General features: G+C 51.1%; 10 protein-coding genes across 10 annotated transcripts; 7 read left to right on the top strand and 3 right to left on the bottom strand.

Moving 5' to 3' along the window:
* Positions 1–1,452: 1,452 nt before the first annotated feature.
* On the top strand, positions 1,453–2,997 carry NCS57_01354000 (uncharacterized protein; the record flags this gene model as incomplete). The annotated part of the gene is made up of 1 exon (XM_053063172.1): positions 1,453–2,997. The coding sequence occupies one exon, from the start codon at positions 1,453–1,455 to the stop codon at positions 2,995–2,997; it is 1,545 nt and encodes a 514-aa protein (XP_052908067.1).
* A 1,750-nt stretch (positions 2,998–4,747) lies between these two features.
* On the top strand, positions 4,748–5,803 carry NCS57_01353900 (uncharacterized protein; the record flags this gene model as incomplete). Its single annotated transcript, XM_053063171.1, has 1 exon — positions 4,748–5,803. One exon carries the CDS (start codon positions 4,748–4,750, stop codon positions 5,801–5,803), a length of 1,056 nt encoding a protein of 351 aa, XP_052908066.1.
* A 1,198-nt stretch (positions 5,804–7,001) lies between these two features.
* NCS57_01353800 (AAA domain-containing protein) lies at positions 7,002–9,332 on the top strand (the record flags this gene model as incomplete). Its single annotated transcript, XM_053063170.1, has 4 exons — positions 7,002–8,202; positions 8,255–8,542; positions 8,595–9,053; positions 9,106–9,332. The coding sequence occupies 4 exons, from the start codon at positions 7,002–7,004 to the stop codon at positions 9,330–9,332; spliced, it is 2,175 nt and encodes a 724-aa protein (XP_052908065.1).
* Positions 9,333–9,721: 389 nt separating this feature from the next.
* NCS57_01353700 (uncharacterized protein) lies at positions 9,722–11,221 on the top strand (the record flags this gene model as incomplete). The annotated part of the gene is made up of 1 exon (XM_053063169.1): positions 9,722–11,221. One exon carries the CDS (start codon positions 9,722–9,724, stop codon positions 11,219–11,221), a length of 1,500 nt encoding a protein of 499 aa, XP_052908064.1.
* A 298-nt stretch (positions 11,222–11,519) lies between these two features.
* On the top strand, positions 11,520–17,681 carry NCS57_01353600 (NACHT domain-containing protein; the record flags this gene model as incomplete). The annotated part of the gene is made up of 1 exon (XM_053063168.1): positions 11,520–17,681. The coding sequence occupies one exon, from the start codon at positions 11,520–11,522 to the stop codon at positions 17,679–17,681; it is 6,162 nt and encodes a 2,053-aa protein (XP_052908063.1).
* Positions 17,682–17,939: 258 nt separating this feature from the next.
* Positions 17,940–19,721, bottom strand: NCS57_01353500 (uncharacterized protein; the record flags this gene model as incomplete). Its single annotated transcript, XM_053063167.1, has 2 exons — positions 17,940–18,033; positions 18,082–19,721. 2 exons carry the CDS (start codon positions 19,719–19,721, stop codon positions 17,940–17,942), a joined length of 1,734 nt encoding a protein of 577 aa, XP_052908062.1.
* A 593-nt stretch (positions 19,722–20,314) lies between these two features.
* On the bottom strand, positions 20,315–21,484 carry NCS57_01353400 (NmrA domain-containing protein; the record flags this gene model as incomplete). The annotated part of the gene is made up of 4 exons (XM_053063166.1): positions 20,315–20,664; positions 20,724–20,816; positions 20,873–20,920; positions 20,974–21,484. 4 exons carry the CDS (start codon positions 21,482–21,484, stop codon positions 20,315–20,317), a joined length of 1,002 nt encoding a protein of 333 aa, XP_052908061.1.
* Positions 21,485–22,251: 767 nt separating this feature from the next.
* Positions 22,252–23,283, top strand: NCS57_01353300 (uncharacterized protein; the record flags this gene model as incomplete). Its single annotated transcript, XM_053063165.1, has 3 exons — positions 22,252–22,950; positions 23,007–23,144; positions 23,206–23,283. 3 exons carry the CDS (start codon positions 22,252–22,254, stop codon positions 23,281–23,283), a joined length of 915 nt encoding a protein of 304 aa, XP_052908060.1.
* A 608-nt stretch (positions 23,284–23,891) lies between these two features.
* Positions 23,892–24,575, top strand: NCS57_01353200 (DUF4396 domain-containing protein; the record flags this gene model as incomplete). The annotated part of the gene is made up of 2 exons (XM_053063164.1): positions 23,892–24,234; positions 24,283–24,575. The coding sequence occupies 2 exons, from the start codon at positions 23,892–23,894 to the stop codon at positions 24,573–24,575; spliced, it is 636 nt and encodes a 211-aa protein (XP_052908059.1).
* Positions 24,576–24,767: 192 nt separating this feature from the next.
* NCS57_01353100 (Cupin-2 domain-containing protein) lies at positions 24,768–25,867 on the bottom strand (the record flags this gene model as incomplete). Its single annotated transcript, XM_053063163.1, has 3 exons — positions 24,768–25,170; positions 25,230–25,542; positions 25,600–25,867. 3 exons carry the CDS (start codon positions 25,865–25,867, stop codon positions 24,768–24,770), a joined length of 984 nt encoding a protein of 327 aa, XP_052908058.1.
* Positions 25,868–26,359: the final 492 nt, after the last annotated feature.

The raw sequence follows: 26,359 nt of genomic DNA, 5'->3' as shown, positions 1-26,359 counted from the left end.
TCCGCAGCGATATTCGGCTCTATTGCGGTCATTGATCCCAAAAAGTTAGTCGTCCGCCTTGGTCGTCCGAGTATAAATATGCATGAGCGGTTTTTTGCCGAAACTGGCCAATGATGCGATCGAGTCGAATCTATCTGTTTGGTGGTGTATGTCTGATCCTGTTGGTATGACTTTCGCTTTCGAACCGACGCCTTTGGAGGAGTGAAAGGGATGCCTTGCTCGAATACGCATCCTCTTCGTTCGATGTATTGACGTCAAGCTCGACCAAGCTCAACATTGGGCCCAGAACAATCCCCGTTACAGTCATCATTGCATCTGTATCGAGCGACGATCCAGCCAAATTGCAACGCGATTCTGGACTTCGGAATGGTGACGCTCAGATCGTCTATGTCGCTGATTAACCCTCCTCGCAGAATGGTCTCCCCCAGAACAAGGGCAATGAAGCCATGGTGTATCTGACGTATCTCATTGACCACTATGAGAACCTCCCGGAGGTCATGATCTTTATGCATGGCCATCGCATATCATGGCAAAACAATGCCCTACTCCGTCGGAGCTCGGCTCTTACCGTGAACAAGCTACGCCCTCAGGCTGTCTCGGAGCGTGGCTTTGTCAACCTCGCGTGCGACAAGGTCTTGACAAGGGCTATTAAGCCGTTACCTGGCGCTCCCGGACCATCTATCTTGGATTTATCGCGGGAGGATTGGGAGGCAGAAGATGGAGGCTCGAGACTCCGCAGCCAATCATCCAAGGAGTTGCACCGTCTGTATACCGATCTGTGGCACCAACTTTTCCCATCACCAACACGTGATGAACCGCCCTCAAGCTGGGAATACTTTACGGGGGGACAGTTTGCTCTATCTCGCGAACTGGTCCATTATATCCCTCTAGACCGCCTGCGCTTCCTTCGGGACTGGATTCGGCAGACACATCTGTCGAGTAGGTCTGCGGGTGCTGTCTTTGAAACACTCTGGGAAGCCGTGTTTCGTGATGGGCACTTTGGCAACTCGATATCCTTCTCTACATCGGTAGAATGTTACTGTGAACTATACGGCATGTGCATGAGAGAGGATAGACTGCCGGTGGAGGGAGTGGGGGTGTTATTAGAGGCAGCGACATTGATGATGGGGCACTTGCTTGATAATTAGAGTACTTCGTCAACGACAGAGGAAGCATACTTAACTACACCATCTCTTACCTCTTCGTGCTATCGAGACTGGTCTCCTGACCAAGCTTGTGGCATCGACCAACACGATATGCACCAAAGCATGGTTTGCAATTCGAGTACAAGGATGTCATCCTGATCCTTCTGATGAGTAATAATTGTGCAACTTACGACGCTGGCATCATCTCTCAGTTGAACAACAGATAATGATCCCATCAGCGCTCAACACCCGACGATAGAGTAAAAAAAATCGGCCGTTATCAAACTGTGGTGACGATCTTTTATCAATGGCTCGCAGACTTCGAGGGCTTTTGGTGTCCTTCCTCTCGATGTTGACCCTCACCATCACTATCGTCAACGCGAATTATCGGCCACAATGGACTCGTCAAGATCCCTGCCCAGACAAGATCAACGCCGTCATTCCCGTGGGCTCACCATTCGGCAATCACGAGATCGTACATGAAGCTATGAAAACGTGCACAAACATCACCGAGCTATCCATCTATACTGGCTTCTTCGGATGCACCGGCTTTCCTGACCGCTACAGCCTGCCCTTTGCGCTTGACGGCAGTGATCGCTATCTTTCAGCTCCTCGGGTTTTGACACTGGACGCCTACGAATTTGATGACATGGAGTGGCAAAATGTTCTCCCCCCCAGGCCGCATTGGTCGAACGACGACGGAAGCTGGCCTTCTTCGTCTTCACCCAACTCCATCATCGCGATGACTGTCGAGCTATACTATCACACCCGCTGGTTTCTTGATCGTCTATCTTATCCTCTGACGGGACTGTTCCGTGCTTATGAATGGCGGAGTTGGTGGAATTCTGGCAAGGCAGCCAAGTGGTACAGATGGAGAAGGCTGCCAGCCGAGTACCGATCAAAAGACAACATGGAGCTATGGCTTGAGGCCATGGATTTTTCCCATGTCCACACTCTTTCCATCAAACAACATGGGACTCCCAAGCCGAAAGGAAACGCCCTTTTCCATCGTCTACCACTGGCACTCACCAGTCTTCGCTCACTCACCATCGGTGGTCGATGGGTGGACTGGAAGACTGAGCTGGAGAGGTGGGAGGCCGAACCTGGACCCCAGCCAAAGCAAAAGTTGAAGTCCCCGAGGCCACCACGTGCTCTTGACTTTATCATGGCTTTACCAGCCTCGTCTTTGGCTAATTTTACCTGGATCGAAAGTGCAACTATCGATGCACACGTTTTTGACGCTGTGCTTCAACACCATGGCCCGTCACTGAGACAGCTCAAGTGGATCAATGCAGAGGTTGAGAGAGATCCAAGGCCTACTTTGTCAACAGAACAGCTGAAAAACCTGGGGGAATGGGCCCCAGGGCTGGCGGACCTGACAATAGACCTGGACCGCGAGCAGCAGGACTGGCCAAGAGAAAAGCTCAAGACGCTGGGGCAAAGCCTGCCAAAGCTACAGAACTTGACAATCTACCTCAACTTGGAAGCTGTCAATGGCCAGAACGACACGATGTACCCCGTCGCCCACTACGACTTTCCTTTCGCGCCACAGTCTCTGGCACGGCCTCTTTTGGACGCCAACGGGGCACGCGACATGTTTCTGTTGCTTCAAGAGTCTCAGCCTGGGGATGAGCTCGAGACTGTCTTGTTCAGAGAGGGAGATTGGGATGGTCTAGAAGATTTAGCCACGCGCTCCTACGACCTTTGGTCGGAAGGTCTGCGTAACTGGGCAAGGTGCACCCTCCTTGGACAGGATGGCGATCGACTCAAAGATGGCCCGAGATGCTACGCAGAGTACAACATCGAGTACAAGAGATTTAAAGAAGGTCGACAGGGGGGGGGGATATACTAAAATAGCACCCGTGTTTGCTGCCCGAGGGATTGGGGCTCTGCTCGTGAGCCTCCAAGGTGGCCGACTCAATTTACCCCCCTATGTAACGTTCCACTGCTATCGAGATGCAACGATTCTTATCCCGGCGACAGAGTACTGCACAATACAGAACGGCTCTTAGAGCAAAGCTAATGCATTTTTCAGAGGTTCATGGTGTAGCAAGTGATAGAGCACTTTCATTGACGTCCAAGCTTGAGAGCCGCTTTCTACATGTCATCTTCTGCCCTTCCCTTCGTCCTAATACCTCTCATACAGCCGCGGGTGTCTCGGCCACACAACGAGCTATCTTTACTCCGACCAAGTATATCCCTCATCCTTCTGCGGGAACACTTGGCAGTGAGACACGAGATCAACTGACACTGATCGATCTCGCAAAAGCTGGCCGGCTGAGTAAGATGGGATGGATCAAAGTGGCAGAGGCACAAGTGGAGTTTTGGTTTATAACCTGGCAAAGATGATCTCGTTGCTGCACGTGTACCGTACCTATGCCATGAAGAAGCGTCCACGGATTCCCTTTCTTTCCATGGATTGGTCCTTGGCACCATCCTTTGCGCAGCTGATCAGCTTACTCCTCGTATAGACAGTCCTAGCCATGACCTTGATCACACAATCCAAGCTAGAATTCTCCAGCTTCCAACTTGCAAGTCGAGGCCTCCCGAGCACTATTCTAGTCTTCAATGTCCCAACGAATCAAGAACTTTAACTCGAGTCTCACAATAGATGCTTCAAGAAGTGCAGCCAGCCCTATCGCCCGAAACCGCAATAGGTGTCCCTTGCCGAAGCCACTATTTCATCGCCGCTGACAGGCTCAGCCCCTCCACCAAATTAGTGCCCGGCGCCGGAACAGATGGAGCCTGGTCGCCGATTCCGCTTACCTGCTGTAAACTTCTGACTTGCGTCATTTCAATTAAACGGGATCTTGGTGTCGGATTGCGAGATCGCAAGGACTGTCGCGTGGAGCTGCCAAGCTGTTTAATCGGCGAACAACGGGGAATACAATCCTATTTGGGCCATGAATTCGCAAGAAGCATTCCTTCCTAATGCGTGTCTTGTCTATTCTAGGCGTACAATTACCAATCTTCCCAAAACGAGTAACTGTCAACTCGTGATGCTACGCCGTAGGGCTGTTCCTCGAGCACAGCCCCCCTTGGTCCAAGGCTCTCTGCGGGGGTCACCGACGCCACGGTTAAGCTTGTGGAAGTGGGCGGAGCTGAGCCTCGCCGACTCTGTTGTGCCGCTGTTAGTGCTGATTACAGTGAGATGGGATTTCATTGGGACGGGCCTGGGCGCAGCTGAAAGCCTCTGATGCCGACAGGTGCAAAATAAGCGGCAAGAGGCTTGAGATTAAGCTCAACACTACCTAGTGGGCCCCGAAAATAGCATCATCGGCCACTGTCTCACTGCCTCTCGCAAACCGTGAGATGGATCTGGGTCCCGATGATGGCTTCGGAGCTGCGCCCTCTGTCGTGATGGCTTGGGAAAAGAGGCATATTGAAGGTCATGAGCCAAGGTGAGAACTTCAATGATAAAAGGGACCGGATATTCCGTCGTTGAGTCCATTCTCATTCTCATCATTATCAACATCATCCCCCTCTCACTTCAACAACCAACACAACTCACACACACAACCTTCCAATCGTTGCTTCTTTCAGCTTCATCTCCAGCTTCAATTTCCTTCCTCTCTTAATCTTTCTTTCCAATCTCATCCACAATGCGCTACTCTTACACTCTTCTAGCCTTTGCCGTCACGGCTCTGGCTCTCCCCACAGCCAAGCCCGCCGACGATGGCAAGTGGGCTCCCGGCAAGTACGAAGGCAAGGGCACTGGCTTCGACGATGGCAAGTGGACACCTGAAAAGTACGACAAGAGGAACGACGACGGTTCCTGGCACCCTGGGAAGTACGAAGGCGAGGGTACCGGCCACGATGATGGCAAGTGGACCCCTACCAAGTACGACAAGCACCACAAGCGCAACGATGATGGCTCTTGGAAGCCTGGAAAGTACGAAGGCGAGGGCACCGACTTTGACGATGGCAAGTGGACGCCTGAGAAGTATGACAAGCGCAACGACGACGGCAGCTGGCGCCCCGGTAAATACGAGGGTGAGGGAACTGGCCATGATGATGGCAAGTGGAATCCCACCAAGTATGACAAGAACCACAAGCGCAATGACGATGGTTCATGGAAGCCCGGCAAGTATGAGGGCGAGGGAACCGGCTTTGACGACGGAAAGTGGACCCCTACCAAGTACGATAAGAACCACAAGCGCAACGATGACGGTAGCTGGCATCCTGGCAAGTATGAGGGTGAGGGCACCGGCTTTGATGATGGCAAGTGGACTCCTGAGAAGTACGACAAGCACCACAAGAGGAATGATGACGGCTCTTGGCACCCCGGCAAGTACGAGGGTGAGGGAACTGGTCACGATGACGGAAAATGGACTCCTGAGAAGTACAACAAGAAGAACACCAAGCGTAACGATGACGGTTCCTGGAAGCCCGGCAAGTATGAGGGCGAGGGTACTGGCTTCGACGATGGCAAGTGGACACCCGAGAAGTATGACAAGAAGAACACCAAGAGGAACGACGATGGAAAGTGGGCCCCTGGAAAGTACGAGGGTGAGGGCACCGGCTTTGATGATGGCAAGTGGACGCCCGAGAAGTACGACAAGAAGAACACCAAGCGCGCCGATGATGGCAGCTGGCACCCTGGCAAGTATGAGGGTGAGGGTACTCCCTACGATGACGGCAAGTGGAAGGGCAACTAATGGGCTTAATGTCTGGTGATAGACTGGGGTTGACTTCGACTGTACATATTGGGCATCTTGTTTGGAGTTTTTCCTTGTCCTTTTCGAGTATTTAGATTCATTCCTTTTTCTGCATACATAGAGTTCATACATAGCATATCTGCATATAGAACATACGGCTTGGTTACTTCACTTTCCTGACTATCGATAATATTCTTGTCCTTTCACAGGCCTGGCATGCTCAAAGCACCTAATTTGACTTGCGCATCCTGGCAACACAATCTTATCCAAGTCCTCCAAACGGTTCAAACTCGCTATTTCCCAAACTTTCGCATCAAAAGAGACAATTAAGCCTGCTGTGCTTTGGCCTCTTCGGTTTCAATATTTTCTATAGGGATGTAGTGGTTTTACTTTCGGACAAGTGTGATTGCGGGTGAATCTTCTCGGTGAAATGCTGCTCGTTTAACACAAGATTCAAACGGAGGGAAAAGATCATCCCTCACTGTTCTCACTGGTGCACAGGTACGCATCATCTCCCAACCCCATCCCACAAAATAGAGGCTTAGCATAGGTACAATATAAAATTTATTAAATAATACATACAGACTATCTTGCGTTAATCGACCTACCGCCTTTCTCAAACCTCACAACCAACTCCGTCGGCGTAGGGTAAGTAGGAACGGAACTCCGTCTCACGAAGCAGGCTAAGACAGACTAGTCCACCAGGGTGATCCCTGTGCTCGTTAGTTGGCACGTTTGCTTGCCTCAAAAAATCAAGGTTCGGTCGATGCCGAACGCTCAGAAGATGGATGGACCAACATTACTCCGTCAATGGCCTGTTCAACCCAAGATTCAAATGCCGAAGAAGCGGCTGCCAATCAGCGAGAAAGGGCGTCTCAAGGCAGAATGTTGACTTGCATAGATGGCTGATGACTAGAGACTGGTGGCTGCATCTTTTCAAGGCAGCTGAGCTCTTGGTGCGACTCTGGATGCAAGATACAGGGATCAGAAGTGGCTCACTTTTAGCCCCCAATGTCGGTGGCTGTGTCAGCAGAACGCCCGTGAAGAGAGGGGCCTGTTGCCTAGGGTGGGTGGCATTGCTATCTGTTGGCGTGCTCTTCTAGATCTATATGAGTGGTGTCTGTCGCATGCTATCTCTCTTTCGTGCCAAGGACTTCTTTCTCCATCCATTACACTCAGGAACGCGATACCGGCCATCATGGACAATCAAGAGAACGAGCACCTGATAAGGTACAAGGTCAAGTACATCGGCAAAGGAGGAGGCGATGTGATTCTCGACAAGAACCCAGACTTTGTCCCCGACGCAGAAGAGCCACCCATTTTTGAGCACATCGACGTTCGACTGTCAAGCCTGGGCACCATTTCGGAAAAGGTTGACCTCGATACCCTTGCCAAAACCGAGGTTGCAACAGGACACTGCTACATCAACATCTTTTCGTCTGTTGTTGCTGAAGCCCTGCGATGCGTTGTCGACTACTTTCCGGGCGTCTACCTGTCGGAGAGTGTCATCAGAGTCCCTGAGCCGTACAACATCTTTGTCTTTTTCGAGAAAGAGCTCACAGAGTACCGCGAGAGACTCGAAAAGGCTGCCGAGACGGATCCATTGACCTGCGCGAACCGCTGGGCGAGCAAGCACATCGCCATCGTCCAGGACTTTGTCAAGAAGCGAATCCAGGCCCAAGTCGATGCAGAGAGAGAGCGCCATGCCAGAGGATACGCCAGCTTCGACATGCTCTGGCTGCTCTATAAGCCAGGAGCCGACATGTACTTTGACCGCTGGAACATCAACGAGCACGAGCCCTTTGTCATGACTGGCGTCGAGTTCACTTTCATCAACGACGCGGCCGATTTCTACAAGCTTCGGCTTTGGAACATGGATGCCGATTTTGACCGAGTTGGACCCTCGCCCTGGGAATTCAAGGTGGATCGCTTTCCTGGAGAGAGAAAGATTGTCGACCTGCCAGCGTTCCCCTGCGAGTATCTTCACTTCTCGGAAGATGTTGAGAGCGAAAGCATCCCTGCCATCAAGGAACATCTCGTCAACCGTGGAAAGAAGTGGTACAACCTCAGACGCGAGGTTCGTCCTTATCACTTTGATGGCTTCACAACCACTTTCCCCCGAAAATCCTTCAATGACCTCGCCATAGTGGACAGTCGTCCGTTTCCAAGGCATCCAGAAGACCGCAAGATTCTCATCGACTCTATCGCCCATCCTTCAAGCCCGCTCAAGATCTGCAGCTGTGACAAATGCGAGGAGCGCATCTATCGCCATGCGGTCAAGCCAAAGTTTGTTGGCTACTCCAACATCAACCCCCAGAATGTGGAGACCTTGACAGAGCATCAGTATTTCCTCTGTGACTCCATCGTTGAGGCTTTCTTGTTCAAGGCAAAGTCGTGGCGTAAGTTATACTACTTGAGGGGTAAATCCAAGATACTAATAGTTGTTTATAGGCTACCTTCATGTTGATGGCTTCCAAGAGGCCTCTTTTGATGGCCCTCTCTTCGAAGACCTGGTCCTCAAGGATTCCTCAAAGATGTACATTCAAGACCTCGCAAAGCCTTATGTCAGAGGCATCAAAGAGAACAAGCCACAGAAGCAGCTTCGCTCCGGTCTTGGTCAAATTCACAAGCCTTCCAAGCAGAAACAGCCATGGTCACCCGAGGCGACTACAATCAAGGGCGACGGACTGACCATGCTCCTCCACGGGCGACCCGGAGTTGGCAAGTCGTATACGGCAGGTTCGTATTTAAATGACCACAACTATAGGAGATTAAAGCTAACAGACTTTAGAATGCATTGCTCAGTACACAAGACGACCTTTGCTTTCACTGGATACTTCAGACCTGGGCCCCAGACCCGATAGGAAAGACGAGAGCCTCGTCAGATGGTTCAAGCTCGCCGAAAAATGGGGAGCCATTGTCCTCATCGATGATGCCGAAGTCTTTCTCGACTTTGGCCGCACTGATCTTGTCGCCAACTTTCTCCGAGCTTCGAGCTACTTCAAGGGCATCTTGATTCTCACTACCAACCGGCTCAGGGCATTTGACCACGTTCTCATGTCGCATGTCAATGCACAGATCTTGTATCCTCATTTTGATGATGAAGAACGTGCTAAGCTTTGGGGACATTTCTTCCAGAAGCTGGAAGCCGACACTGACGTAAACATGAGTGTCATGGAAGAAGCCAAGGACTATGTCAAGTCCGAGGAGATCCAGGCACTGGAATGGAATGGCAGAGAGATCCAAAGTGGTAAGCAACCATTCGCTAAGAAACAAAAGTAATGTCACTAACATTGGAATAGCCTTCCAAGTCGCTGTCAAGCTAGCCGAGGCAAAGAGTGAGAAGGATGACCAAGGACGCACCCTCGTTACCGTGGACAACCTCAAACCCACAGTTCAAAATGCAATCGGCCTTCGGGAGTACATCTTGAGTGAAAGACGTCGCGATTGGCGCCCACAGCGCCCGCTGAGAGAACATAGCTACGATGCAGTTGAGAGGGAAGAGGTGCGCTCTCAACCTGAGCACTAGGACCAGGATAAGGACCAGGGTGTTCAGGGTTGTGATCTTGCCAAGATTGAAACATTACGAAGCAACGAAGATTTAATACGGCCGGTAACAGGTTGAAATAGTTTGTTATAGTTTTTGGTATCTGCAATAGCCGCCTTATGAATCACGATCATCATAGACTTTTGTCTCACCGTTGTTTCTCACTCCCCGTGACATCCATGGGATCATTCCCAGAGCTAGCCCGATTGGCTCATTCGGACTACGGTATCAGACCCATAAAAGGAGCCGTTAAATTTCTCACAGCAGTTGTTGCCTAGCATCCGTTTCACGACCTCTGTCTCCTTCATATATGTCTTACCTCCCTTTGATCTTGGCCCATTAACCTTAAGATCAATTTTCCTCTACTCACCATGGAGTCCCTACCTGACGAAATATGGCGCGACATCTTTGCCAACTTCGAAGGGGATCTCCCATATGAAAAATGGTGGATGTACGGAGTTGAAGTCGACCTTTCACCCATCAAGACCCTCATGTCGATATCTCTCGCGTGCAAAAGATTTCATCGCATAGTCGAGCCTCTGCTTTACCGGACGATTCTGGTTGCGGCACATAATAATGATAATGAGGAATGCCTCGTTCAGTTGACCAAAAGACTGGTCTCTAACCCACAGCTGGGACACGACATTCGTACCATCACGCTGGGCAACGGCTATCGACGAGGAGATGACGACTTTAGGGAAGCCCTGAGGTCAACTTGGCTCTCCCTGGATGCACCTATATCCTTCAAGAGACAGCTTGGGAAGGAAATCGCCGACCACAGAGTGGTAGGGATGGCGCCTCTCATCTTGGCCCTGTCATCCCAGGTGCGGTTGGTTGACACTACTTTCGACAACACATCGCCGTGTACGATGTGGATTTTGAGCGGACGCCCAGATTTGGAAATGAGTCTCAAGGAAGACTATTATGACGACACTGAGTTGGCCGAGGAGGACGAGGAAGCCTTGAAGGAATATGAACTTGGGCGAGGAGAGACCTGTGCAAACTATGGCCTGCCGCATCTGGAGGAGGTACGCATTAGACATGGAGACTGCACCGACAGCCACACTCCCATCGATGATCTCGAGCCAATCCTGCTTCATCCCAACCTGAAGACGCTGCGTCTGCTCGGAATTGGCTGGCTATCGAGCCCGATCAGCAGATTCAAGTTCCCAAACGAGCCATGCAATTTGGAAACCCTTGAGCTCAAGGAATGTCTCTTTGACCACTTGACCCTGAGAAACATCCTGACCCGCTGCAAGAAGCTGAAGTGGTTGTCCATGGAGACAGCCGACGCTCGAAGACACGACATGCATATTGACGAGGAAGAGTGGGATATTGACCTGAGCAAAATTGGAGACGTCCTCAGGAGGCTTGGCCACAACCTGGAATACTTCAGTCTTCAGACCATTGAGTATGACAACTGGGGTTTCTGCAACGGACGTCTCGGGTCCCTTTGTAATCTCAAAGCACTCCGACACCTTAAAGTTATTCTGAATAACCTCACCGGTCGTGTTAGAGATCCCTGGGAGACTGATCTAGAACAAGAGATACCACTGGCTGAAGCACTACCCCCGATGATCGAGACGCTACACCTGCACTGGGACGAAGAGTACTACAGCCACGGCGAGTACAAGCGCTTCTGCAACAACATCAACGGGGCCGTGTTCAAGCTTCTCATGGCAGCGGATAGCTTTCCCAATTTGCGCAAGATCAGTATAGAGAGGCATGGAGGGGAGAGACAGAAAGGAGAGTCTGAGTGGGACAAGACCGTTGATGGGTGGGAGGTTGAGGTGACAAAGGAGCATCTGTGGCAGAGATACAGCTCGAGTGGATGCATGCGGACTCTCATTTACCTGACAAAGACGAGTTAGAAGTTACGCGAGGTCATTGATACTGTAAACAGATAAACAACCGACGTTCACGGTGAAAAACGCCAAGAGTTGTTGGTTGCTCAGTGTCTCCAACACGAGCCATGACCTGACTTGGCAGGCCAAGACCCTTGTCCTTGTGCTGTTGCCTGACTCCACCACAGTCGCTATTTAATTAACGGTCTTCCTGCGCTGGTTCACGCTGTCCTCTTCTCTTCATCTCAACTCCAGAGTCAGTCTTGGAGTTGTTTCTTCCTCTGCACTCTTCCAATCAATCTCACTTTCAACCTCATTTTTCATCATGCCAAAGTCAGTCAAGACGGCGGATGAGTACGATTTTGTGGAGCATGAAGAAACCGCCGTAAGCCCCGAGATCCTCGCCAAGATCCGTGAATGGCTCCAACCCACCGATTATCTCGCCGACTCGGGTGAGTTCCGGCGTCATCTAGCCTCGCAGGCTCCTGGTACAGGACTCTGGATCTGCGAGACGGATGAATACAAAAAATGGCACGACTCTCCCGACCATGGCAGCCTCTGGATCAAGGGCGTTCCAGGTGCCGGCAAGTCCGTCATGGCAGCGTCCATCATCCACCATATGAAGACGACTGAGAACTGTCCCGTTCTCTTTTTCTTCTTCAGAAACATTGTCGCAGCCAATTTTTCTCCACGCGCTCTCATTCAAGACTGGCTGGCTCAGCTTCTCCCTCACTCTTCCAAGCTGCAATTTGCGCTTCAGTCTCGCCTCGAGACCAAGCTGGAGGAGACTTCAGACAACGATCTCATCGACATCTTCCTCAATGGAGCCTCTCGACTTCCAAAACTCTACTGTATTGCAGATGCTCTCGATGAGATGACGACCGAGAACAGACCTTTTCTCGACAAGCTCAACAGTCTCGCGACTCACCGCCCTCAGTCGTTGAAGCTTCTCATCACTAGCAGACCCAAGCAACATCTCCAAAGCGCACTTCGCGACTCTTCAATCGTCCACGTCAGTCTCCAGCAACGTCTTGTGGATACCGACATCAACTCGTATCTTCGCCATCGATTTGATACAGCCGTTATGTCCGAGGACAAGCTTCAGATGAAAGAGGAGCTCATCGACATGGTCGCCAAAAGGTCTGAAGGCCTCTTTCTCTACGCCAAGCTCACCATGGACCAAATCGAAGCTTCTCTTGCCGACGATGGTCCAGCGGATATCAATGCCCTCGAGCAATCCCTTCCCATCGGCTTAGAGCAGACATATACCAGCATGTTGGCCAAACAGCGTCAGGAGAAGGGCATCAGTACAGATCTTCAAGTGCTTGTTCTCGAAGCCGTCACCCATTCATCCCGACCTCTCCGGTTGAGCGAGATAGCTAGTCTCGTCAAGTCCGTCTGTCCGGATCTCGATGCACCCACTGGCTTCAAAGACCTTGTTGCTACCTGCTGCGGACCGCTGATTGAGGTCTTGGAGGACGAGACTCTGCAGGTTATTCACCACTCTTTCACCGAGTTCCTGCGCGGTGATACACGCACCGTCTCAAATGATGATGCATCCTCCGACTTTCCAGTCATCGACTCTCTCAAGGCACACAAGAAGATGGCCATCAACTGCCTCCAGTACCTCCAATCTGGAACTCTACGCCTCCGTTCTGAACCTCCCATCATCTCGACTGAGAACTTGGGAACAAGGCCAGATGAGAACGATAAAGAGTCTCAAGGCTTACGGGAATTGTCTATGTTTATCCGCACAGACTATAACGAGGATGGGAAAGATGGCGAGAAATACCGAGAGGCTCGCCTGCACCATCCACTTTTGGGCTATGCCGTGGAGAACTGGTCATACCACGCTAGCCATTACGACGTGAAAGACGACGAATTCTTCGCCACTGTCCAAGAATTCATCAGGCCTGAAGTCCTGGCATTTCGAAGATGGCTCTCTCTCGAGTGGGGGTTGGTAGCGTGGGTGGATGGGTTTTGGCTGGATATCCCAACAGTTCTTCACATTGCCGCCTTTGCTGGCATGTCTGAACTTGTCTCGGAGTTGATACAGAAAGGAGCATCTGTGTCGGCTCAAGATGACCGAGAGCGCATTCCCCTCCATTGGGCAGCTGAAAATGGACATGCAAAGGTTGCATCGCTGCTCATCCAGCATGGGTGTGATCCCAATGCTGAAGACGCGGATGGTCTGAAGCCACTTCACATTGCCGCCAAGAAGAACCATGCGTCAGTGGTAACGGTCCTTCTGAAAGCAGGTGTCAAGCCCAGCACAGGCAAGACAAAGATTCCCAAGGGGGCAATGTACTGGGTGGTTATTGAGGGAGAAAACGCGCTTCTACACGCCAGTCAAGCCGGACACACAGAGACTGTTGAAGCACTGATCCCATTCTGCAGTTCAGAGGAACTGGAACAACTTCTCTGTGAATGCTGCCGCTTCTCCCGGACCGACTCTGTCCTGAGTATTCTCGAAAAGACAGATGTCTCGGCCAACGTCATGTGTCATGGGGGGTCTCCCTTGCATTTTGCTTGCGTCTCAGCCAATGCCAAATGCGTCGAGGCTCTTATCAAGCGTGGTGCGGATCTCAACAAGATGGCAAGTTTGAGAACTTCAGAGTCAAGGCTCCACGCCTATCCTCCTCCAGGCATGACGCCTCCGTTGCTGGATTTGATAGATGTTTGGAACAAGAGCAACAACACTGCGTGCCGCTCCATCCTGAAGATGTTGGTCAAGGCTGGGGTTGATCTCGATCAGACTAGCAGCTCCGGAGACACCGCCCTGAGGAAATTGGTTGAACCTACACAACGTTTGACTGGTGGCCTCTATGTGCCAGCACTCAAAGCCTTGTTGAATGCAGGAGCCAATCCCAAGATAGGAGACTGCCGTGGAAGTGCTCCTTTGCACATTGTTGCCGCGAGCAATCGCAACCTTAACGGTATGCAACTGCTCATCGAACACGGAGCTGATCCCAATCAAAGAGACAGTCGTGGAAGGACACCTTTCCACGAATTGATTAGTTCATTCCACTATGACAAACCAACACAAATTGAGTATGCAAAGCCTATCATCAAGTTCTTCCTTGACAACGGGGCTGATCCAGAATGCCGAGATAACGATGGGGTGACCCCAATGGCCCTGGGTCCTCACAGGTTTGGGCCCGAGATCTTTGGCCTGTTGGTCTCAAAGTGCAAGTCTGACTCGACCAAGAAGGAGTGTTGGTTCGGCTTGTCCAGCGAGTGGGACATTGCCAAGTTTACCGAGACTCTTGAGGGTATGCTTGCTGCTGGGATGGAGATTGATCAACGAGATGAGAGTGGCCGTACTCTTTACCTTCACTCTCTGACCCATGAAGAGAAACGATGCATCCTTAGAGAACACGGCGCTACACCTGGCCTCTCAGACAACCAAGGCAATAATGCCATCCATCTTCTTACCGCCGGGAATCGGGGAAATCGCAAAGCACTGGAGAGTCTCTTTGCAGATGGATTGGATCCTCTCAGTACGAACAGCAACGGAGACACGCTCCTCCATCATTGCGCAGCTGTCTATCACAAGACACCAATCAACTTGAAGTATGTGAGGTGGCTACTCAGTCTCGGCATACCCGTCAATGCTGTCAACAAACATGGCCAAACTGCCTTACATGTGTTCATAGACAAGTTTTGTCAAGAGAACGAATCCAAGGAACGGCGAACCGACTTTATCTACGCCATAAAGGATAGCTCCAGCGTTGACTTTGAGATCCGAAACAACGATGGCTTGACTGCCCTACACATGGCTGCGATGAGGTCTGTGGTGCAAGTATTGCAGCTAGTGGACGCTGGGGCTGATCTCGGCTCCTTGACAAGGGACTCTCAGAATGTTCTTCATCTAGCTTGCCGAGCTCGAAAGAGCAATATCGTTGCTCAAATCCTTGGCCATCTGGGGAACCTCGAAGTGAACCAAGCAGATGAGTTTGGCAGAACACCGCTTCACTATGCTTGTGCCTCGGGAGGAGCAGAGTCCGTAGCACTTCTCCTCAAGCACGGTGGCAATGCCAAGGTCATTGACTCACACGGATGTACTCTCCTTCACGCTTGCGCAGAATGCGCGGCGGAGCAGAAGACCTGGGAGATCCAAGCTCATACATCTGAATGGATGCGAAGCCCACGGGATCCTTTTCGGCCGAGCGGTTCTGTCAAGTACCCTCGAAGACACATGTGGGACGCAGGTGTGCCTAGAAAACCACCAGCGCCGGCCTCGGCTGTTGGGACCATCTTGAAGCTGCTCCTGGATGCCAGCGTGGACCCAGCTGTCGTCGATCAGTCGCATCGCACCGCCTTGGACATTGCAATCCAAGAAGGCTGCGTCGAATTTGTTGAAATGTTCTATCGCGACGAGGAGCTGTTCAATGCAGCTACAAAATCTCTTGAAGAGAAACACGGTGTTACTCCTTTCGTCGCCGCGACTCGACGAGGCATGAAGGCCCAGATGGCGCTGATGCTGCCAAGGTCTTGTTTGGAGATGCTGGAACAGGACAAGTCTATCTTTGACCTCATCATCCGCAGTCCATCGCGCTTTTTGGGTCTCATGCCTCGGGACGACGTTGTGAAGCTGATTAACCAAGGCTTTGAAGCTGCTCCGAAGAACCCTGGCTACTACCTTCTTCTGGAGGCACTCATGAAGCCCGGTCACCTCCAGCTCATTGAGAGATTGCCACATATCATTTCTTATTTTGGCACTTACGAGGTACTCAAAGCGTTGTTTAGACGAATACGGGTCGACGAGGATGACGCCGGCATGTGTACTCCCCTCCAATTGGCCTGTCGTGAGTCAGAATGCAACATGCTCACGATCCAATACCTCGTGGAGAAGCTCCATGTTGATGTCAATGCCCGGTTTGCGCATATGGACGCAGAGGACAGATATGACGGGGACGGACCTTCTCCAGGAGGGACTGCACTTCATATACTTGCGTCAGCCGATCACTATTGGCAGCTGGATGCTATGAGGTACCTTATCGCCCACGGAGCCGATGTCAATGCTCTCAATAGGAAGAATGAGTCTCCAATTCACGTTGCGGCGTCTGGAGAGCGGAATGGCAGTGGAGATGAGGGCTTCTGGAGGTCGGAGGCTGTGAACATCCTTCTTGACCACGGTGCTGACCTCAACATTGTGGACGAAGAAGGTTGCACTCCTCTCCACAAGGCGACCGACTCGGGAGATGCCACGAGGCAACTTCTTCAAAAAGGAGCGGACCCTACTGTGGGACGTCAAAGTCCGCTCTTCCGAGCCATTGAAAATGAGAATCTGGAAGCGCTCGAGGCGCTGCTTGACCACGGCCTTAGTGTGAACACTGTCGACGAGGACAGTTTCCGCTATTCTTCGAGGAGGCCGCTTCGCAAGCAATATCCGGTTATGCCCGCTGCCTTTGCCAACAGGATGGGCACCGGCGTGCTAGGGTCCATGCCATTACTTCGTACTCTTGTGGAGCGAGGAGCAGATTTGTATCTACCGTTGAACGACCAAGAGACCATCATTCAGTATCTCTTTGAGGAACCGAGCTGGTACGAGGTTTCAGATACCCTGCTACAGGAACCATGTGTTTCACGAATCGACTTCAACCATTGTGACCAGATTGGTCGAACTGTCCTGATGGCTGCCTGTCGCTGGGAAGGTCGTGTCCCTGGATACTTTGAGCGTGGAAGAGTGGTTCCCAAGGCTCAAGGTGCTCCTATTCGTATCTTGGATCAAGGAGCGGACGCCACATCAGTTGATGACGATGGAAAGACGGCACTTCATCACCTCCTTAACAACGCTGCCATGCCAGATGAAATCGTCATTAACTTCATCAACAGAGAAGACGTTGCCCCTACCCTCTGGTTGCAAGACAATGGCGGCTTCACACCATTTCACTGTGCTCTCCGTACGCTTCGACCCAGTGTTTGCAGCTGGTTCCTCGACAAAGGCGCATCAGCTTCTAAACCCGATCCTAAGGGCCTCACACCACTGCATCACATCGCGACTCAGTGTTTGAAGATTAAGAGAGAGCTACGCGACACGTCATCCCATGAGGAACTTCCAAGCGACTACTTTGATCAATGCTTGTCCCTCTGGCAAAATATCATTGCCAAGGGAGCCTCTATCAACGCTACCGACAACGCTGGAAACACTCCTCTGCATATGTACCTCTCAACCCCAGAACGGTCTAGCAACAGACGCCGGGATCCAGGAATCTGCCATGTTGATCACTTTGACAAGCTATTCCCACTAGACAGTGAGGTCAATGTCTCGGCTGTCAACAACTCGGGCGAGACGGGGCTTCACATCATCACTTTACGAAAGAAGCCGAGGTTTGGCAAGACTGGACACGACAAGCCTCTCTTTGAGGTGTTGCTGGGCAGAGGAGTAGACCCGCTGAAGGAGGATGCAAAGGGGAGGACCGCTTTGGATATTGCGAGCGCTTGTGGGAATGACGAGATTGTGGGAGTTCTGCGAAGAAAGTAATAGGTGGTGGTGAGAGGCGGGAGGAGTTTAGCTTCATGAACACAATAACTAGATTTAAGACAGATCCTTGTATGGCGACTTGATGTTGATCGAGAAATAATTTGAGCCTCCTGGCGCCAAACGCCATCTTGAGATCTAGCCCCCGGCTTTACGGCTGTTTCCTTCTGGTGATTGTCAGCCCAGGTTTTCTCAAGCGTCTTTCAGTTTCTATTCTTCGCTCTCACTCTTCCAGAATACAGCCCTCCTACAATTGCTACTCTACAGCCGAGCACGACCATTCAAAGAATACTCGGCTACAATCTTCTCCGCTGCAAGCATGCCGACTTGGTAAGCCGTCGACTGCGTGTGGCAACTGTATCAAGTTAGTATCCTGAATCATGCAACATCCGTACCAACATACCTCGCAATGATGGGCATGACGCTCAAATCAGCAACCCTTAGTCCGCTCACGCCAAAGACCCTAAACCCAGTGTCGACAACTGCTCCATCCTTTTCACTACATCCCATGCTGCATGTGCCACTCATATGCCACGTGCTAGTGCAGTTCTTGCGCCAAAAGTCGAGAATATCCTCGTCGCTGTCGCTCGCGGGGACGTCAAAGTTGGCTTGCGTAGGATGAGCGTCCTTCTGGAATTCCGGGCTTCTAGAAACCTTCATAACCTCTTTGGTCGCCTCTATGATGACCCGTTTGTCGTATGGGTGCGAGGCAAATGAAGGGTTGAAGATCAACGGCTTTGCAGGATCCCTAGACGCCAACCGTACGTTTCCGACGCCTTGGGAGTTGTGCACAAAGACCATGATTGGCAACAAAGGCGGCACCGTATGAGGATCTGTGTAATACTCTTGCGCGATGCCTGCTGTTGCGATCTCATAAGTGGGGATAGTAGGTCGTTGAAGTCGCTTCTTCTCACTCGCCGGCAGATCCTTAAACTCCTTGCTCTGGAGTACGGCATTGCTCTTGAAGAAGCCCATATTCATGCTTGTGCCATTCGTCACGCAAAGGCCAGTCCGATATAGCTCCCACTCACGCTTGGCAGCGTCTTGAAGGGCCTTGCTGCGGAAGAAAGTCGTGATGTTGTCGGTATGCTCGGCTCGGCCAAATTTGAGTGCAACATGGTAGTGGTCCTTGTAGTTCTGACCAACATTTGGATTCTCGAGAATTTGTTGAATGTCAAACCTTTCCAACTGGTCTCTGGGTCCAATACCAGAATGCATCAAGATCTTAGGAGTGTCGAGGCTACCAGCTGAGAGAATGACCTCCTTCGTTGCCCTGAGAATGGTTCCATCCAGCAGGGAGATGCCGACGGCCTTCTTGTTCTCGAAAATTACGCGATGGACCGGTGAATCTGTCTTGATATGCAGGTTGTCTGGAGTAGGATAGAGCAAGTCGGCAGCCGTGGCTCTTGTTCCTCGATACATGGTCTTTGGGGCGACGGAGATGCCCAAGCATTCGCCGTTGCCGGTGTCAGTGCTGATATCATAGCCATTGGCCTCCCAAATTTCCATCGAAGAAGTGGCATAGCCATCCCACTTATCCTCGAACCCGATGTGTAGTGGTCCCTGGTAGCCGTGATCGTCACTCTTTGGATCCAGGTATTTCTTGACTCCCTCAGGTACCTCGGGGACCTTGTCGTGATACGTTTCGAGCTTCTTGAAACGTTCCTTGGCATTGCCCCAGCTCCAAGCAGAGTCACCGGTGATCTCAGCCATCGTATCCCAATCATCGCGAGGCCCGATTGTCCATGTGGTAAAGTTGACGGTTGATGAGCCTCCCAGACCTCGACCTCTCATGAGGTCTATCTCGCGGCCAGCGAGGTGTTCTTGGGGACTGCTCTTGTATGGATTTGCTAAAGAGGGTTCCATCATTTGAACGAATAGATTTCCCATGATTCGCTGGTTAACATCGCTGTTCTCCCCGCCAGCTTCGACTAACAAGACCGAGGGCCGGGTTGTGGCATGTGCAAGGCCTCTAGCAACGCTACAGCCAGCGGGACCAGCACCGACGACGATAAAGTCATATTGAACTTCCGAAGAGGCCATTTTTCGTGAAGAATGGTGAGAAATGAATCACAAAGTTGCAATTGAGATCGTCGCTTGCGCCTCAGAGAGAGGCACCCCCTCTTTTGTACCCCTACTCCAAACCCCAGCCAAGAAGCGCCCCCTCGGGATCGGCTTTTGGCGCGGCAGACACAACCGGCACATCAATGTGGCATCCAGTGACACAACAATAGCTTGGTAGTAGACGAACCGTGGGATAATTGGGTTCAACTAGGAAACGAGAGTGTTTTAATAAGTGAGACAATCGCGTTACTGAACCAACCAAAGAGCAGCGGGCTGGGCCATTTCCCGCAGTGAAACATTTTAGACCTGCAAAAGTGGGCGGAACTATCGTTCCGATATGGGTGCTTTGTGACAACCTCGCAGCCTTTTGCCATTGCCTGGGAGACAGACTGAATTCGTCTTAGCTTGTACCCTCTTTCAGCTCGCTCGTGGCATGGGGGGCAACGGAATTTACAGCCAGGCCAAATAATATCGTCACACTAACCATCGAAGACAACCAGTGCTCGGAAACAAAGCCGAAAGGTGACAAGGCATGACAGATCTTTGAGCGAGACTACCAAGTTGATCTACCTTCATTCTGGCCCTCTCCAGTTGGTCCTAGCCAGCCATTCTTCAAACGTGCTCGCCCTAACGCCAAGATCTTGCCAAGAGGTATCCTCCTCGGGGTCCATGGTTCCATAGCAAATCTTTTCCTCTGGCGCCTCGGCGATCCACTGCATCATCTGCTTGATGTCCTCTCTGTACCCTTCGCCCACAGTCGCGGCGACTGTGTCTCCCCATTGGTCGATGGTTGTCGACTTGAAGGAAGATGGTGTCGAGGTTGACTTTGTAAAGATGTCGGAAAAGTCAGAAAACCGGACCTTTGGGCTCACGACAGGATACGTTTTGGATTTGGTTTTTTCCGGTCCAACTGCGAACACCTCTGCCCTTGATTTAGCATCTACTCAATCGGTATCGCGTCAGATAAAGAGCTGTGCTTACCTGCCGCAAAGACTCCAATATCATATGCTGGATCGACCCAATCTGCAAGTGTATTACCGGGAACGGGGGCGCAAAATCGCACAGTTCCATCTTCTAAAACTCGGAGCATCAGCACAAGTCCCCAACTATTTTTGTCAAGGTTGTCACACCTTCTTTACGGCAGTACTGTGGCCACAGCATGTTGCTGTAGAAGAGACCTGATACAACCCGTCAGTTTATCGATATCAACACCTCGTGTCGTGGGCCCTACCAGGTAACAAAGCAGTGACGGCGGGCAAACGCTGTCGAGCCCACTGCTCAATCTGATGCTTATAGTCAAAGTGATAGACTTTGGTGAAGCGTCCACCACTTGCTTTGGTCAAGTTCGGCAGGCTGCTCATTACAAAATGCTGTATCTTGCAGGCCTCTGCTGTATCGATAATGTTTCGACCTGCTTGGAGCTCATGCTTCATGTCATCTTCGGTATCGACGGTTCCGCCCGCAATTCGGTTCTGGGTAACGGCAAAGACGCCGTATGCATCCTTGAAGGCTGAATGCAAACTCGGCCCATCGTATACGTCTCCTTTGACGAGACGAAGTCGATCTGTTGATCCAAACTCAGATACCAATCGTTTAGCGCTTGAGCCCTCGATATCTCGTGTCACCGCCCGGACGTGGAATGCTGGTGAGATCTTTTGGAGTAGAGCCCTCACTACTCCTCGACCTTGGTTCCCGGTGGCCCCAAGGACGACGATGGTACGAGTTTGCTGCGTGGACGCCATGGCGATTAGAATGTCTGACACGAAGTCGTAGAGTTCGTCATCAATCGTCAACGTGCGAACGGAACCCTTTTAACCTTAGCCTCCATACCCGCGGCTTACATCATTAATCGGCATCGGGCGCTGCGATTGGTTCCCAAGCAGGCTTCGAGTTTGATATCGGTTCATTTCATTGTCTTTCTTCTCCAACATTTCATGCAGGACAGCGGGCTTCCGGATATAGACACCCAATGGATCCACAAACCGGAGATACGGATTTACCCTGCACCAAGAGCCATTTGACCGAGATGGTAGGGCTGTAGTTCGATGTGGTGGAATGAACCAAGTTGAAATGCTCGCAAAAAAAAGACTAATTGAAGCTAGGATGCCAAGGATCGCTACGAAGTGTAACGGGGTCGGTTGTGAGGGGGCTTATCTGCTGATCGATACCACCTTTCTCGTCTGACGTGTTCCAGACCCAAACGGCAAAGTTGGACTTGGCCATGCAGGAAATCAGCGAGGAATCATTGGGTGTGCGTTAGGCAAAATGCAATTCACTAGGATCCAAAGCACAGCCCTCTTCTTTCAACCTTAGGCCATGTATCTGATCTGATGCGCGGAAAGAACTGGAACAAGGATGTCAGCCTGCATGAAACATTCTGCCCAGCTGTCGTGTCTACAAGTATATAGCATACACCCCATTTTCTAAGGATTTAGGTACTCGAGCCTCATCCTGTCACATCCAAACCTAGTCCATCCCAACCTTTCTCATTCGGATGGGAAATCTCATCATGGCTGACACTCCTCAACCTGCTACTCCCAACCTCACCAATCTCATCTCATCGTACTCTATTCTGACAACACTCTCATCATGGATCTCGACCCTCGACCTGTATCATCTCGCTCTCACTAATCGCTCCCACAATTCATTCATCTTAGCCTCGCCACAAATCTTCAAAGTCCTCACTCGTCAATCTCTCTGTGATGGACGGGGACTAGCTGACCGGCAAGAATTCCGCGGCCTGTATAGAATCTACGACTTCGACAAGGGGAGCGGATTAATTCGACGCGATGAACCGGTTGAGGTTCGTCTCTACAACCTCAAGTGCGACGAAGCCGGTGCCCTTCCCTGCGTCAAGTGCGGCATCAACGTCTGCGAGGAATGCAGGTACTATCCTCGGACCTCACCTCCAGGGAAAGGCAGAGACCCCAAAAGAAGGCCTCACCTCAACGCGTCGTTTCAAATTGGAGCCGTCATGTGCCTATGCCCTCCTTGCGATGCTGCCATGGAGGAGGAGGTCCAAGGCAAATTCCTCAATGAGCTCTGCGACTGTGACGCCCTGAGATACTGGATATGCTCTAAATGTAGGCAAGAGGTGGACGATTTCACAGGAGATTACCGGGGAGAGCATACCGCGCTAGAAGGAGAAATTGAAGGTTTTGGTCCACTACCAACTAAGCATATCGATGATGCGGGTTGGATAAGGGCGGTATGTCCCAACTTCACCTTGAGACAAAAGAAAATGCACTAATGAGACTCGTCTAGGCGTGGTGCATGTGTGGTGCAAGTGTTCCTCGGCATACACGGATTAGATGCACTTGGTGCAAGAGACGTCATCTGCCAGAGTCGGAGTGGTTTAAGGAGTTCAAAAGACTAGGGTCTAAGATGCCTTGGTTTGATGATGTATGTTTGTTATATCGCCTCATGTTTCCAGTCAGGTTTCCCTTGACTGACTTTTGTATAGGACCCCGACTATCCGCACTGGCGGACTGACGATCATGGCAAATATCCGGTGCCATATCCAAGGCTGGGCTATAAATGACCTGGAGACAGGTATTGAAAGTAAATGGGTTGATATCAAAGAGTCATAACGAGCCATTTACCACGCTGGGGGAGATAAGTTCCTGGTGTGCTCGGATTTACTGTAGGAGCCGACAAGCCCCGGATAGTTTAGATAGCAGGGGACATTTGAAGATGCCAGCAATCCACATTCAATAAAAACGATATCTGTAAAGAGAGACACCAGAGTTCGGGCGATGATATCGGAACTAAATTAGGTATGTTGCGTAAGCTTATGATGGCCTTCAAGCAATGAGGCAATAGTCAGATCAAACTGGACTTACAGAAAGTCTCGCATAAAGCTATGAATACGACACCCATTCGGGGTCTTTTCACTATGAGAGCTCACTCATAAGCTCACTCACTTCTCATATGAAAGCTGATAAATCTCAGTGAGCACATTTCGCCGTGTGACCAACCCCGTGATAAATGTGGGGCTGAGTCAATTGTGCGGTTTTGCTTTGGCGCGTGAAAAACACTCTCTTCATTTCACTTGCGTTATCCTGATCATCAAGATACCCTCTCGGATGCTTTGACTGCTTTTTGACTGCTTTTTGACTCTTTGCGGCCTATAGTATTTTTCAAAGAAGCATGAACGGAATCGCCCATCACACTCGCCTTTGCGGGTCCAGGTTACTCTCACGTTCACCTCACATCAGCACCGCTGCTTTCATCAACGCGCCTTCAATAAGCCTGAGTTTACAGAAGCAATGGACAAGCAGTCAATCATGCAGCAAGAAAACACCCTGCCAAAAGTCGCCTCCTCTCTCCGCGACATCCGCTGCCTTCTGGAGCTCTAGGCCGACATGGAATCGAGCTTCTGTCAACACCTTGCGCTGTCTCGTTGGCTGCACGTTGGGTGACTTCACAGCCATGTGGTTGTTGCAAGCCTACTACCCGGACCTTGGCATGGGAGTCGTAATGCCAATTTCCAGTAAGGAGATCTCATTTACCTGCATCTTCGTCCTTCTAACAAGCACAGTGGCTTCTGGCATCTCTAGCTCCATCCTCTTGGAGACCATCATGCTTCGTATCGGCCGTGATGGATTGTCATGGCTCACAGCTGCAAAGACGGCCATCGGCATGAGCTTCATATCAATGATCACAATGGAGGCAGCCGAGAATGCAGTTGACTACTACCTCACCGGCGGAAATGTCTCCCTCAACGACCCTGCGTTCTGGCTCGCTGCTGGCCTGTCTATAATTGCTGGCTTCTTTGCCCCTCTTCCATACAACTACATACGCCTACGAAAGTATGGAAAGGCTTGTCACTGATCGGATCTTTAATGTGGCCGCTACTGGTAGCGCCGGGCCTCGGAACACGCATCCTCACTCCATGTGCACCCTCACTCCCTGTACAATAGCCGATGTCATAATAAACCAAGTAGACTTAACGCTATCATGTGCTTCTCATACAAATGTTCTTCGATGCCCAACTCAGAAACTCTTCCCTAATTCCCGTATCATCTACTTCCTCCTCTGGATACCCAAACACTCAAGGAAGGGTCCATCGTGACAAGCCACCAGATAAGCCTTTTCTGTTGAAGACTCATTAATGTGCTTGATCTTGCACCACGAAGGAATGGCAAAAGTGTCGCGAGCCTCCCACTTGAAGACCATCTTCTCGCCCGATGGAGCCTCAACCTCTGTTCGGCCAGTTCCTTCGTAGCAGTGGTAGAGGTATGACTGGCTCTCTTGCGACTCCACTGAAGCACCAGGGTTAAGGCGTTCGGCTTGGACGGTAAGGATGTTTGATAGAGGCTTGCCATCTGCAAGAGTGTATTGATAGATGGCGTAGTCGTCCTTGCTGGCGTTGAGGGCCTTCTCTACCGGGCCCCAAGGGAAACGCCACTCGCAGGGGTCACAGTGCCTTTGAGTGGATTAGCTAACATCCATGCAAAGTATAGAATATGCAAGGAAGAAACTTACTCGCTAGGGTAACGAGGGTCGGAGTAACCCTCAGCAAAGTGCACTGGAGCGAAGCGGAACAGGGGCAAGTTCAACATGTCCAGCCAAATAACAGGCTTATCACTTTCGTTGCCGTGGTCATGCCAGTGCCAGATAGGTGTGACAACAACATCTCCTCGAACAAGAGGCATCTTCTTTCCCTCGACAGCAGTGAAACCTTCACCATCCATGATGAAGCGACAGGCAAAGGCAAGATGTCTGTGTGCTGGGGCAGTCTCGCCCGGGTTGACGATTTGCAAGCCGCCATAGATGGTGTCTGTAGTATAGGGGGCCTCTGAAAGTAGCGTAAGTACATGATGATGAATCGACTATGGCTCGGCAGGGGGCTTACGCATGCTGGGGTTCACTAGCATCAGGACTCTCCTCTCAGCCTTCTCCTCGGGCACCAACCGAGCAGCTGTTTCCAGATGCGGTAGAGCGTCTCGGTATTTCCACATGTGAGGCTTCGTGGCAGGGTTAGGCGTGGGAGGCACCATCATGTTCATCTGAGACCACAGAGGGTCGAGGTGTTGGGCAGGGAGAGCACTGAGATAAGACTTCATCTCCTCTGTCTCGCTGTCGGCGGCGCTGGCGCTCATGGTGCTAGCGTAGTTTCCCATTGTGATAGATGTTGTTTAGATGTGTGTTTTCGTAGTGATTGATCGTTTGCTGAAGCTAGTGTCGGCTTCGATTCTTTATAATATTACTCGAGTGTCGTAGGCATCGAACGATTACACAGATGCCGCTACCACTGCCGTATCTCAAGAATGGAGAAAGGATGAAGGTCAGGAAAGTCAAACAAACATGGACTAATCACAAGTCTCCCAATGCTGAGCCACGCGTAGGGGAAACGACTTGCAGCCCGGAACAAAGTCCGCCGAACACAACCGAGGCCATTCCGAAATCCCGGAAGCTCCGTCCAAGATCCGCATTCCGATCGGACCGCGACATGGTTGGCTCCCCACGTGGATCCTCTCCCATGACGCTTTTCGGCAATCTATTGTACAATTACCTTCCACTAGACATTGCTGGGAGGGGTTTAAAATCAAGACTTGAACCATCAGAAGCTGAGAAATGCGTCACCTTACCAGTAAACTCGCTTCACTATCACG

This window comes from Fusarium keratoplasticum, chromosome 11, assembly GCF_025433545.1.
Source record: "Fusarium keratoplasticum isolate Fu6.1 chromosome 11, whole genome shotgun sequence".
Classification (NCBI taxonomy): Eukaryota; Fungi; Ascomycota; class Sordariomycetes; order Hypocreales; family Nectriaceae; genus Fusarium; species Fusarium keratoplasticum.
Note: the sequence above shows the minus strand (reverse complement) of the source record. Positions and strands in the feature narration are given on the sequence as shown.